At 46.3% G+C, this 13,837-nt stretch overlaps 1 protein-coding gene across 1 annotated transcript; it reads right to left on the bottom strand.

The window, feature by feature from the left end:
- Positions 1–11,527: 11,527 nt before the first annotated feature.
- LOC131878167 (uncharacterized protein K02A2.6-like) lies at positions 11,528–13,075 on the bottom strand. The gene has a single exon (XM_059224071.1). It carries the CDS (start codon positions 13,073–13,075, stop codon positions 11,528–11,530), a length of 1,548 nt encoding a protein of 515 aa, XP_059080054.1.
- Positions 13,076–13,837: the final 762 nt, after the last annotated feature.

Raw genomic sequence — 13,837 nt, 5'->3', positions numbered from 1 at the left:
TTTCGTTATTTGTTCCACATCATTCTTAGTCTCGGTGAGGGATATCTTCAGACTCCCAATTTCCAGGGATAGTTTGTCTGTCACAGTTGTGCGCACTTGATGTAAAATGGACTCTTCAATAGCCCACTTACGCTGCACGAAATATGTTTTACGTTCTGCACTCCAGAGGGCGCTTTGTCATTCAGACTCTAACAAATAAAGGGCCGATTGGGCCAATTCCTTGTTATTGAATTATGATGCGTTTGTGTTGTTTTTGACTGATTCTATCAAAAATCTTATTTTCAATTAGTGCCTCGGGTCACATAATGTCTGGAAAAGAAATTGCGTTCAAGGCAAGGCAAGAACAGTTTATGTAGCAATCTACCGTGCCTCTTCCCGTTTTCTTTGGGCCGTGTGACGTTGCAAATAAGGGCCCAGCTGCCGGTGCCCCCTTCCTGAGTTCTCGTTGGACAATTCTAGGGATGACCACGGCTTCAATGACATTCAAAACTGACTTTGTTTTGATATCCGTCCTTTCTTTGGCTAAGCCCTGAAATTCCATCAACTCTTTGTTAGACAGGTTATCCCTGTTCTTGAGAGCACTTAGTTGGTTTTCAATGTTTTCGACTTCATTGGCGCATTCTTCATTGGTCGACATTTCGAAGTTGTCTGAGGAGGAGGCCACGGGTATTCTGAGAGTGGCTGCGACAAGGAATTTGCGCAGTAACTTGGCCTCCCTTGTCTTGGCCAGGGGGGGAGCTTTTCCTCCTTTTTGATGATATTGGGAGGGGCACCTAGCTCATATGTCTTGCAACATTATTCCATTACTCTTCAGTCATCATCACACGAAAGCCCGGGCGGCACATTTCGACAAGTAATCTCGCCTAGCCGTTCATTTTATATATTCTTTAGTGGTTCTGGATGTCAGTGCTCAAGACGAAAATGGCTTAAATGCCAATTTTCACTTAATTGGGATTTTATTTTGCGGGAAAAAAAGATTCCCGACTTTGTTGTCAGAACACGTTCAAATACAGCCCTTTTAGGGGCCTGTCTTTTGACGTACCAAGGTCACAAAATCTTGGACCATCCTCTCTAACCGAAACAAATCCCTGTTATCAACAAAGCTACGTTCTATTGGGGGCAAAGCATGAGCTTATGGGGAAGGTAGGGTTTGGGAAATGGATTGAGCGGCTATATTAAAATTTTGGGAATAGGGGTATGGCAAGGAATATCAGGGAGGAAAGTGTTTATGGGAATACGGGTGGACTGGGAGTTTAAGGGAAAGGGAGGAAGTGGGAGAGAGAGTGGAAGGTAGGAGGAGGGGAAGGGAGGAAGCTAAGAGGGTTAAGGTAGAGGGTGGGGCGAGATTAGTTTTCGGAATAGGGTCAACTCTATAACTACGAGACTGAGCTTGTCTGGACCTCTGTTTCCTTTGTGTCCCCTCTACATGGACAAAGGTACATCGTACGTTAAACCGTGTCTAAAGTCTCATGGACTGACGGCACATGTAATGGTGGAAAAAGGGACAATCTACCTTTGAACATACCTTCTTTTCTACTTTATGGAGAAACCTCTATTTATCCATATTCTCACCAAAATACTCAGTATTCAATAATCATTTAGCGAGATGTGGAAGGAGGACGACGGTATAATTCTTCTGAACAACAACATAAAACAGGGAGATTTAGTTAGGTATTTTTCTTTGTGCGGACTTCCTTACCGCTACCGGGATTGGAATCCCAGCAGTTCAAGACGAGAAGATTATTTATTTTACTTAACTTTTATTTATATATATTATTTGATCGACCAACGAATTGGAGTTGGCTGATCTGGCTAATCCTTGAATATAAGGTTGATCCGGAATTTTAGTCAAAAACTTGTCCAAGTCTGACTTAAATCTTGCTACTGGATCAACCCCTACATAAACCCTACGAATATTTGAGGGCAGCAAATTGAACAATGAAGGAGCCCGAGAAAGAAGAGAGTTGGACTTCATTGTTTTAACTAGCCTGGATTCTCCTGGGCTTGAAGGTGCTCTCAAAACGCACATTAAGCCTCTACGGTCACTACAATTGACCCTAAATCCTGGGTTGGGACAAAGCTCATGAATGCTTTTGAAAACGTACAATATCAGATACCTTTCGTACCTTCTCTGAGTACTGTACAATCCCAACCTTTCTAACCTCTCCCAATACGAGAGCTCTCTCATATCTTCAATGTTCCTAGTAAAACATCTTTGGACCTGCTCGAGCTTTTGCAAACCTGCTGAACTAATTGGAGCCCAAATGGGCGAGGCATATTCAAGATGCGGCTGGACAATCGACTTGTACAGAGTTAGCATCGTGACACTATCTCTGGACTTAAACGTGCGATATATCCAACCACATGTTTGAAAAGCCTTACCAACTTTCAACTGGATATGCTCATCGAACTTTCCATTATCTTGGAGGACTACACCTAAATCCTTCATGGATGAGACCTGCTCAATGTCCTTACCTTCATCATCTAATAGTGGAGTGTCTAATGGCGTCGACCCAAAGGTCATTGAGCGGAATTTCATTCCATTCAAGGCCATGTTACTCGCAGCAACCCAGGAATAAATTTGGTCTAGGACCTTTGCCAGACAACCAGAATCCTGACCATTCCTACCAACTACCAATTTTGTATCATCAGCATAAGAAGAGATACTGACATTACTACTACCAAGCTTCTGAAGCGGAGCAATGAAGATGATGAAAAGGAGAGGACCCAAAATGGAGCCCTGAGGGACACCCGACTTGACATCATGTATGTCACTAAGGGATCCCTCAACCTTAACTAATTGTTTCCTACCACAAATGAAACTTCTTAGCCAATTGAGAACCTTGCCTTGGATCCCAATCTCATGGAGCCTGTTAACTAAAAGGCCCAAAGGTCATTGAATGGAATTTCATTCTATTCAAGGCTATGTTATTCTCAGAAACCCAGGAATTTATTTGATCTAGAACATCTACCAAACTACCTGAGTTCCTTCCATTCATGACACAAACTGATTTTATATCATCAGCAGCTGAAAAGATAGACACTATTGCTACTAAGCTTCCGAAGTGGAGCAATGAAGATGTGAAATAGGAGAGGACCCAAAATGGAGCCCTGGGGGACACCCGACTTGACATCATGTATGCCACTAAGGGATCCCTCAACCTTAACCGATTGCTTCCTACCACAAATGAAACTTCATAATTTATTGAGAACCTTGCGTTGGATCTCAATCTCATGCCCTCTAAAGGGCCATGATCTACCTTGTCAAAGGCCTTGGCAAAGTTGAGATAAACCACATCGACTGATTCATGGCTCTCCAGTCCCTCAATAACCTGCTCTATATGCTCAATCAGTTGGGTAACCGTGCTAAAATGTGCTCGGAACCCATGCTGGCTAGGAGGAAGGACTTCATGTATATCAAGAAATTCAACAAGTTTGAACTTCATGATCTTCTCAAACACCTTCGCAATATTCGAAGTGAGAGAAATTGGCCTGTAGTTACTGGGGAGTGACTTATCTCCCCCTTTGAAAATTGGAACAACATGAGCTACCTTCAGAGAAGAGGGGAACTTGCCCTGGTCCAAGATGCAACGCATCAAGTACGAGAAAACAGGAGCAAGAACCTGTGAGCATCTCATCAGAAACTGAGATGTCACTCCATCAGGGCCAGGGGAGCTCGAGAGTCTCAAGTCCCTGATGGCCTCTAAAGCATCCTGATCTGTGACTACAAGATCATCTAAATGCTCAGCTTGACAAGCCTTGCCAGTCCCAACAAACTCATCAATAGAGCAATGGACTGTTGCTCCTAAACTCAGTGGAGTTGAAAACACACTAGAGAACTGATCTCCAAGTATGTTCGCCATAGACTCTACATTGTCTATGGCTTCCCCATCGACCTCAAAAGGCCCTACAGGGTGTTTGATCTTTCTCTTAGAGTTTGCATAAGAGAAAAAAGCCTTCGGATTCGACCTCACCTCTTGAACAACTCTGCTTTCCTTGTTCAACTGATCTGTCTCAATGGAGGCCTTAATTCTACCTTGGATTAAATCCAACTTTCTTTGAAGGCTAGCCACAACTACTGGATTCAAAGTGCTCTGGAGCCTTTTTGCTAGTTTGCAACTCTTTTTGAACAAATTCTTCCTATACTTCGGAATTTTAGAATGTGCCCCGCCCTGTGAAACACATTCAGAGATTGCTAGACTGGAACAGACGTCCTCAAAAACTAGAATCATTTTGTCTAAGGCTACATCTATGGACGATTCCTTTTTCAGCATTGAAATAAGATCAAGCTCCCCTAACCTTTCTATAATCAACGGCCAATGTTCATCTTTGAACTTGAACTTAGCCAGACCGACCTTTTTGGCCGGTCTTACTCTAGAGCACGCCGGCTTTTGAGTAATGGTCGACCCTATCTCGAGAACATGATGATCTGACAGATTCCTAGGTGTCACATGGACTTACTGGATCAGATCAGGGTCATTGGAAAAAAACAAGTCAAGAACGCTATTCGCTCTGGTGGCTACACCAACATGCTGAGAGAGATTGCGCAAGATCGCAAATTCCTCCAGCTTTTCGAACGACTGAGACGTCGATTTCGATACGGGAATTTACCCATCTGGACTAGCTTCCCACTCTACAACGCTAGCCGGAAAATTGAAGTCCCCTATCGCTTTCACGATATCACAAATCGAGACTCTACCCCGTCCAATGGAACAACCACAACAACTCGTCAAAACAATAATGAGTTTGCTTGGGAAAATGTATGATAATATAAATCTATGTTTTACAAACATTTGGGGGGAGATGTAGTGTAACGAATCTTATACGTAATGATCTGTAGCTTTCATATCTGTAGCGCTGTATATGACTCATCGTAGTTGATCTGCTTTCACCGCTTAATAAATCAGTTAGCATTGGAGCTCCATCGTGTTCACTGTATTCGCGCCGTTCACTGCACGTCATAACATAACACCTACAAAGAAAACCTTTGAGCAAACTGACTGGTCCAACTCATTTCCTATGAATTTGAGAGCTGACAAGAACGAGCTTACTGAACAAGAGGGGGGCCTATATATTGTCACAATAGACAAATCAAGACCTTGAAGATGACAAACTAAGACCTCTACTTCTCCATTAGACATTTTTACATGACTAGTGTACAGGTCATTTCTAACATATAGACATACGCCCCCATGCGGAAAAATGGGATTGTCGGGGCGTATGTGTCGACAATTGTTAAGTAGGGTAGAGGGTCCCATGGGTGCAGGAAAAGGAACTTATCCGGTAAAAACCTGTGCTGAGCTACAGGGACTGAGAAGGATAGAGTCCGTGGTCCGGTGAAAGATGAAGGGAGGGAGGGTGGGATTAGCGTCAGAAGAACCACCGGGTAATGATGGGAGAAGTGAATCTGAACAGAGCAAGGAGCAACAGCAGATCGGAAATTCTCAACTTATAACAAGCAACCGATAATGTCATTCGAAATGTATGAATGTAGTTTTTCTACTTTATGAAGAAACCTCTATTTATCCATATTCTCACTAAAATACTCAGTATTCAATAACCATTTGGCGAGATGTGGAAGGAGGACGACGGTATAAGAGAACCAAGACCAATTTTGTGTTGTTGGTCAGGTAGATATTTCTCTCTTTATTCAAAGCCAAGGGAATTGCTCATAGAAGTTAGAATTCGGGGTACGTGCTCATCGTCGTAATAGTCGGGAACGAGACTGTTGACCGACCAGCCACCAGCAATCCCCAGATGTATGACCAATAGCCTTAGCCGTTTTTACACCACCGCGGTGGGAAGAATGGTAACCAAATTTAAAGGGGTCTAGCCCAATAGCCGAAAGAACGGAGAATTGCAAGCTTCGAATGGAGTGATAGGGCGCCTTAGTCGAAGATACCAAATAATCAGGGCCCTTTTGTCAAGTTTGGGTAAAAGGGGGCCACAATACGGGACCCCCGAAGTCCGGGAGAGACGTGAAAGTTAGGATAAGTAGAGTCGTTTAGGACAGACCGTGGAATTGGTGATTTTATGGTAAGCGGAGTGTCCAGAATTGAATTGGTCATTCTTCCGATGAGGGAAAAAGATTGTTATTTTGTCAGATTGAAGTGTTATGTCCAAGGTGGACACATTGACTAGGTCGTTGAAACGTGATAATGTTAAAAAAGGCAAAAAGTTCGAAAATGGCTTCTCTCCAGAGATGTAAGGGTTGAGAAGGTACGGAAGACTGTAGATCTGTGCTGAGGCAATGATTCAGAATGCAAATGAGAATGTCCTGAGAAATGGGATGGATTCCGTACAATTGGCCTTGAAAAAGTTTTCTTGGCACCAAGTAAGAAAAGCCGTATACGTTTGCCATTGCAAGGGGAAGAATAGCCATTGGATTCATGAAAGGCCGAAATTGAGGCAGAGATGAATTGGCAAGCCAAGTAGCTGGAGCCTTGGCCGCGTTGATGAGAATCTTACTCCTGGAGACGAGAGAGTTAAAGGCAGAAAGGAATAAAAATGTGACGTTAAAACGAGCATATATTGCAACCACGAAGAGAACAATGAGTGGGGTTCAAGATGGGATAAGGTACTTCAAAATATAAACCATTGTAAACAAGGTAGCAAAATTGGAATGAAGAGCGGCCTGCAAAAAAGGCACTGGTTACATGTTGACCTGAACGTAAAATTGGGTGACCGATGAAAACCAGCGTGAAGAGTGAAGAGAAGTGAGCGCCATCAGGGCAAAACGAAAGCCAGTAAGAAGCAGCTGGCCATAACGGTGCAATAAGAACACCCTCTGCGTTATGAAACAGGATGTGGCGGACAGAGGCGGAGATGAGGCTAGGCCGAGGACAACAGAGACCGAAGCCATATTGAGACCAGTTAAAGACAAAGGCATTGACACCGGAACTATGAAACGACGTTGTTTTAGAAAAGAACATATCTCACTTGGCGTTCGAGTCACTGGCAAAGAGATCAACCTCAGGTGGGCGAGGGAGAACCTTTAAGGCGGCAGTGTAGGATTTAAGGGAGAGACCTCAATCTTGAAGGTCAAAAAACCTAGAAAGATGATCGGCAATGGCAATTCTTGGGTCCGACTGCGGGAGCCATAAAGAATGTAATGTGACGTAGTGAGAAAGGCAGTTGAGATCTATTGTCATGGCCAAATTTTGCAGAGAAGCGACGCTGGAACCTTTTTACAGGATTCTGGAAACGGTTTCATTGTCGCAGAGGAGGAGAACGTTTTAACGATACCAAGAAGGAGCGAACTTGTCCACCAACTCTTATGCTGCCAGGAGTTCTCTAAAGGTCGAGCTAGTGAGGCGTTCGTCAGGCTTTAAGGGACGAGAGAGAGCTTTAGAACCAAGACAGGCCCCGAATGCGTGTGTGAGGTAGAATGACATAATGTTTCTGTTGCACCAATACAGATAGCGGAAGCATCGAAAGCAAACGTTCTATTAGGGATTACATTGGGAAGGAGTCTGATGAGCCAGCCATTGAGAGAGGGGAGGGAGCGTCGGAGGTGATTGAGTTCAGAGAAGACTAATGGAGTGAGCGTCACCCACCCATCCCACGAAGACGCAGTAGCAGATGACGAAATTAATTGGTGACCTGAACACGTGAGCAACGAAGAAACGTGGCCGAGAGCCAACCGGCAACTAGCCAGAAATTTGATGCGGACCCGACGTTGATTAAGGAGATTTGTATACGAACTAAAGCATCGTCATGAGAGAACCACACCCTGATCCCAAAGAGGGACTCTATGCTCTAACATGTTGCGACAGACTTGGAACAGGCGCCGTAAGGGCATGCTCTTCTCTGTATATACAGCCATCTTTATCTATGAATAAAAGAGAGTCTACGACTTACCACCGAGACCAACCGTTGTTTTTATTTCTAGGTAATACATTGCAACCGTGATCTAGGTTGGCCAATACATGGCGACCGTGATCTAGGTTGACCAATACAGACTCTCTGCGAGCAATGAAATATCCGACAGTTTGCGAGGTGGAATATAATATTTCAGATTGATAAGATCGTGATCTAGACCTAAGAACGTGCCAAACTGGGTTGGGGACGAGAGNCTCTGGAAGACGGGGGTTGTACCTAGGAATCTTCACAGAGACGGCCATTACGGGTTCAGTCGTTTCAAAGGCAGAATCGGGGTTTTGGGTGGCCATGATGATCAAAACGTAGCTTAAGACGCTGACGAAATGAAGGAAGTTGACAGGGCAGGCGCCTAGACTGTCGGGTCAGGTAGTATTCGTAAGTCGGGGTCACCAATGAAGTGTCTCGCTCTGGGTTCTACTATAGACTGACGTTTATTCACGTAGATGACCAGGGTTACCACATGCTCAATCAGTCGGGTCACCGTGCTAAAATGTGCTCGGAAACCGTGCTGGCTAGGAGGAAGGACTTCATGAATATCAAGAAATTCAACAAGTTTGAACTTGATGATCTTCTCAAACACCTTCGCAATATTCGAAGTGAGAGAAATCAGCCTATAATTACTAGGGAGCGACTTATCTCCCCTTTAAAAATTGGAACAACGTGAGCTATCTTTTGTAAAGATGGAAAATTGCCCTGATCCAAGATGCAACGCATGAAGTAGAAGAAAATAGAAGCAAGAACCAGTGAGCATCTCATAAGAAACTGAGATGCCGCACCATCAGGGCCAGGAGAATTCGAGAGTATCAAGTCTCTGATGGCCTCTAAAGCATTTTGATCTGTGACTACAAGATCAACTAAACGCTCAACTTGACTGACCTTGTTAATCTCAACAGACTCATCTTCAGCGCAATGAGCTTTATCTTTTGGACTCAGTGGGGTTGAAAACACACTGGAGAACTGATCCCAAGCATATTAACCATAGTCTCTACATTGTTAATGGCTTCCCCATCAACCTCAAAAGGCCCAGGAGAGTGTTTCATTTATCTCTTAGAGTTCGCATAAGAGCAAAAAGCCTTAGGATTCGACCTGACCTCCAGAACCATCTTACTCTCAGTTTGTAACTGGTCATATTTAATGGAGGCCTTAATCTTACTCTGAACTACGTCAAACTTTTTTGGACCGACATTCGGAACACATTCAGAGATTGCTAGACTGGAGCAAACTTCCTTAAAAACTGAAACTAATTGATCAATGGCTGCATCTATGAACGATTACTGTTTCAGAAAAGAAAGTAGGTCAAGTTCTTCTAATCTTTCTTTAATCAACGGCCAATGTTCATCTTTGAACTTGATCTTAGCCAGACCGACCTTTTTGACCGGTTTTACTCTAAAGTACGCCGGCTTTTGTGTTATGGTCGACCCTATCTCAAGAACATGATGATCCGAAATATCACTAGGTGTCACATGGACTTACTGGATCAGATCAGGGTCATTGGAAAAGACCAAGTCGAGAACCCTATTCTCTCTAGTGGCTCTACCAACATGCTGGGAGAAATTGCTCCAAATCGCAAATTCTTCCGGCTTTTCAAACGACTTAGATGTCGATTTCGAAATGGGAATATACCCATTAGGACTAGCCTCCCACTCTACAACGCTAACCGCAAAATTAAAGTCCCCTACAAAGAAAACCTTCGAGCAAACTGCCTGATCAAACTCATTTCCAGTGAATTGGAAAGCTGACATAAAGGAGCTTACTGANGTTTTGATCCCCAAGAACAATACATTCCAAACAAAGAAAACAGTTTTGCCATTTCGCTCCCAATGAATTCTCAGATAATTCCGGTGAGTGGGATGAATGCAAACCTGATGGTAACCAGATTCCAGATCGCAGGTCGTCATTAAGCAATTGGGCGTTAAGATGTCATTGGCCAATTCAAGATGACACAATTTCACTTGTTTGTTTTACAGCAAGTGGTTCAGATTGCGAGAGGCGTCTACAACTAAACGTTTCTTGTTGCTTAACACGACCGAGAGGGGAAGGGCGAGGATAGGGGAAACAGTGGTGACAGATATGCAACCTATTGATTCAAATAGAAACAGTTGTTCATCGACAAAGTCGCGATCCGAAAAGGCACTTCTGTTGTTGGGAAGACGTGAGGAGGAGAGAGGAGGCCCGTTTTTGAACGGGAGTTTGTAGCCGTGCTTGATTACTTGCAAAATATCGGCAGGGGCAGCCAGGATATGCTCCCAAAAAATAATGGGTGTAACCTCGTCCGATGGCTCCCGTCACAACAGGATTTGTAGAGATAAGTTTGTCGAAAATTCCCAGTTCCGCACACCCAATTGTGGGATGGAGAAGGTTGCGACCTGAAGAGGGAACAGAAAGTGGAGGAAATGACTAATATCAAAAATTGCATGATATCGAAAGGTAATCGTAGAGCCAAGAAGAGTAAAAACGAATAGTATTATTCTCGGTAGGCATTGTATGAGCTCGAAGAAAGGGAACAATTAGCCCAAACGGGAAGACAATGGGTTCCAATAGAACACGTGAACAAGCGAAACTGAGGGCAAATAAACGTAACAGGTTAGGGCTTTTTAGGGGCACAAGGGAAGCTAGGATGGTAAGAGGCGCCACAGACGAAACGCTTTTTCTCTTTGTAATTGGGGTTTACAGAACGCCCATTATAAGGCGAGTTTGCCTCAGTTTGAGAGGAAAAACGAGAACCGGAGAAAGGTCTATGCAAACGACCACTGAAAGTGAAGGGTCGGTAAGGGGCTCGTCTCTCTTCTGATCTTTTCCTGTCGCGGTTGGCAATAGCTTGAACGCGGGCTAGATCACTTTCAACCGCCTCAAAGCGTTTCACGGTCGAATCGTGAAGCTGATGATGACCTCTAAAGGTTTTTAAGTATTCATGGTTCTTGGTTTCACCGACATGAACAAGCTGTTGGTCGTATTTGATTGCCGCGTGCATATCCATGTAGGCCAGTAGAGCACGTTTACGAGATGACATCAACTCAGCCAGCGGGAAAGGTTATGCGATAGGGGAAGGCCGAGAAGCACTCTGGCATCCTCGAGTGAACCAGAGAGGAGGGGGTTGTGTAAAAGGGGCTCTAACTCCGCCAAAGCGAATCCAAGAAGAACAGAGCTTTTGTTGATGTCTCGAAGGCTGAAGGTGGCCTTGGTCAAACCTTCGGAGAGTCGGGACAATTCAGATCTGCGCAAAGCCGACTTTGCATGAATATCTGAAGCGAGTTTGAAAGAAGAACGAATTGGGCTAAAAGCTCTTGGTTGGCTCTTTGGGACATGGAGTGGAGAAGAACTCGGTGAATCAAGATGGAGGAGAGGAAGGTGTGAAGTGTCAAAAGAACCACCGGGTAATGATGGGAGAAGTGAATTGGAGGAGTTGGAGGCGGGACGAAGGGAAAGACGTCGAGTCACTTTCTTGGTTTGGGTCTGAGTGTTTTTATTTGTCCTTTTTGTTTACATCGAGAAGGTTACATCAAGGTTGCGTGAGCGGAACCTTTCGTTCGTTTAGTCCCTCTACATCTCCCTATTTAAGATCCACGGTCGGGATCTTCAATGCCGCACCTGAAGTTGATCGACGAAACAAGGCAGACAAGGAGCACTTTGGCATTTCGACACATTATCACCCAGATTTCGTTCCATCCCCGAATGAGACAGCCAATTTGGCACCGAGACGAGCACTTCGACGCAAAATCGGGGCCGGAAGTGGGACGGCGGGCACACCGGTCTCTACCGGTGGAACCGGTCCGTATGTAGGAGCAGGCCGGAGATGTATTCGGTTCCGGCGAAAGGTTCCACCGGAGGTAGCAACCTCGTACGAACGACCAGAGTTGAAACAGGTGGTGACCACTCCAGCATCAAAAGACCAAGCCTTGTCCCGGTAGTTTTGGATGTGGACTCGGTCACCAACCTGTAGAGGCGGGAGCTTGTGTCCTCCAGCAGCCTCGACTCGAGCAGCGTCGACATCTAATCGAGCAGACTCGAAGCCAGCTTGCAAAGTCGTGTCAAGGTGCAACGGTTCGGCTGACGGGAGACGTGTGCGGAGCCAGCGACCAAAGAAGCCAGCGGCGGGGGAGAATCCGGATGCTCTTGGAGTGTTCCGCCACTCGAGGAGGGCCGATCTGAAGACGGTGTTGTCCACTCCACCAGTTTTCTTGAGCAATGCCTTCACCAACTTGACCGCTGCCTCGGCCAAGCCGTTTGACTCCGGATGATACGGAGCCGATTGCTCATGGATGATGTTGTTCTCCGCACACAAGGTTGAAAACTGCTGGCGGTATTGGGGCCCTCCGTCAGACTTGATTAGACCAGGCATCCCAAAGTCCTGAAACCAGCCCATCAGCTTGGACCAGACGGCTTCAGTTGTTGTAGAGGAGAGTCTGGAGATGAAAGGGAAGCCAGAGTACCTGTCGACCATGATCACGTACGTCTTGCCCAGACAGTCGAAAAGGTCCGTGGAGACCGCCTGCATGGGATATTCGGCCGTGGAGGCGGCGGAGAGGATCGGCTCATGGGCTTGGGACGGCAACATGGACACACATTCTGGGCACCAGGCAATGAACTGCTTGATCTCGTGAATCATACCTGGCCAGAAGTATGTTTGACGAGCCAGCTCAAGCGACTTCGTGCATCCAGAATGTGATCCATGGATCAGAGCGATAATGCGCTGACGAGCGGGGCGAGGGACTACAAGCCGGTCGCCAACAAGCAAGAGATCCTCCTCGACACGGACCCGGACTTGGTGGAACGGGGACACCCTTTGTGGGAATTTGCGGCCCTGACGAACGTGTTCGCGCAGCTCTTTGTAGTCATCGTCGATGGAGTCACGCAAAGAGGCAAAGATGGGGTCGTCGGTCAAGATAGCAGCGCATAGTTCTTCGCGGAGTGAGGCGTCCAGCTCAGGGTCGGCCGGGAAGAGTGGAGTACGACTCAGGGCGTCCGCGATGAGATGCGTCTTGCCAGCCACCCAGATGCAGTCAAAATTATAGTGGTTTAACTTCTCCCGGAGTCGTTGAAGGCGGCCGTTTGTGATGGAGGCAAGAGGTTTCTTGAAGAGGCCGACAAGGGGGCGGTGATCCGTGATGACCTTGAACTCGTGGATCCCGCGCAAGTAGTAGTCACACTTTTCGGCCGCCCACCAAACTGCACACAGTTCGAGTTCAAAGAACATGAGCCTGTCTGGACAATGTGAAGCCGTCCCATCGGACCGAACTGGACGAGGGCGTAACCCAGACCCGACCTTGAGGCGTCGGTGAGAAGCTTGATGGGGAGAGCGGGATCTAAGGGCTTGACGACGTGGTCGGAGCACAAAATTTCACGAGCCCGGCGGAACTCTGCTTAGTGCTCGGGAAGCCAGAGCCACGCAATGTTCTTCTTGACTAGCTCACGAATCTTGACCGTTGCGTGCGAGAGATTCGGCACGAAGGGACCAAACTGGTTGGCCAAACCCAAGAAGGACCGCAGCTCGGTCACAGAGGTTGGCGTTGGGTAGTTGCGGATGTTGGCGATCTTGTCCGGGTCGGGCTTGAGACCGGAGTCGGACACGATAAAGCCCGCGAATTTGACCGAGGTGCCAACCTCCAATTTCGACAGAGATAGCGTGATCCCGTTCTCGAAGCTTGTTTGTAAGAGCGCCTCGAGCCTGTCCATGAGGATGTTCATGGTCGGGGCCTGTAGACGGAGATCGTCCACAATCTTGGCAAGCCAGCCCCTCCTGATGAAGTCTTGGTAGGCGAGGTCAGTGCAGAGCGAAAAGACGTCGCCCGAGCCTTTCCAACCCATGGGGGCGACCAAGGGTCGGTATTTTCCCCCTTCCAGCAGGAAGGTACACAGTTTAGAAGACTCCTTGTCCATAGCTACCTGATAGTAGCCATGAACGGCATCCAACTTCGCAAAGAAGCGAGCGTTGGGGTCGATGCGGCGCATGAGATCC

This window comes from Tigriopus californicus, chromosome 3 (assembly GCF_007210705.1).
Source record: "Tigriopus californicus strain San Diego chromosome 3, Tcal_SD_v2.1, whole genome shotgun sequence".
Lineage (NCBI taxonomy): Eukaryota > Metazoa > Arthropoda > Copepoda > Harpacticoida > Harpacticidae > Tigriopus > Tigriopus californicus.
The sequence above is the reverse complement of the archived record's forward strand: the minus strand, read 5'-3'. Positions and strand labels throughout refer to the sequence as shown.

Bases quoted from the DNA above. Each gene is read 5' to 3' on its own strand.
- LOC131878167 (XM_059224071.1), bottom strand. From the start codon at position 13,075: ATGTTCTTTGAACTCGAACTGTGTGCAGTTTGGTGGGCGGCCGAAAAG.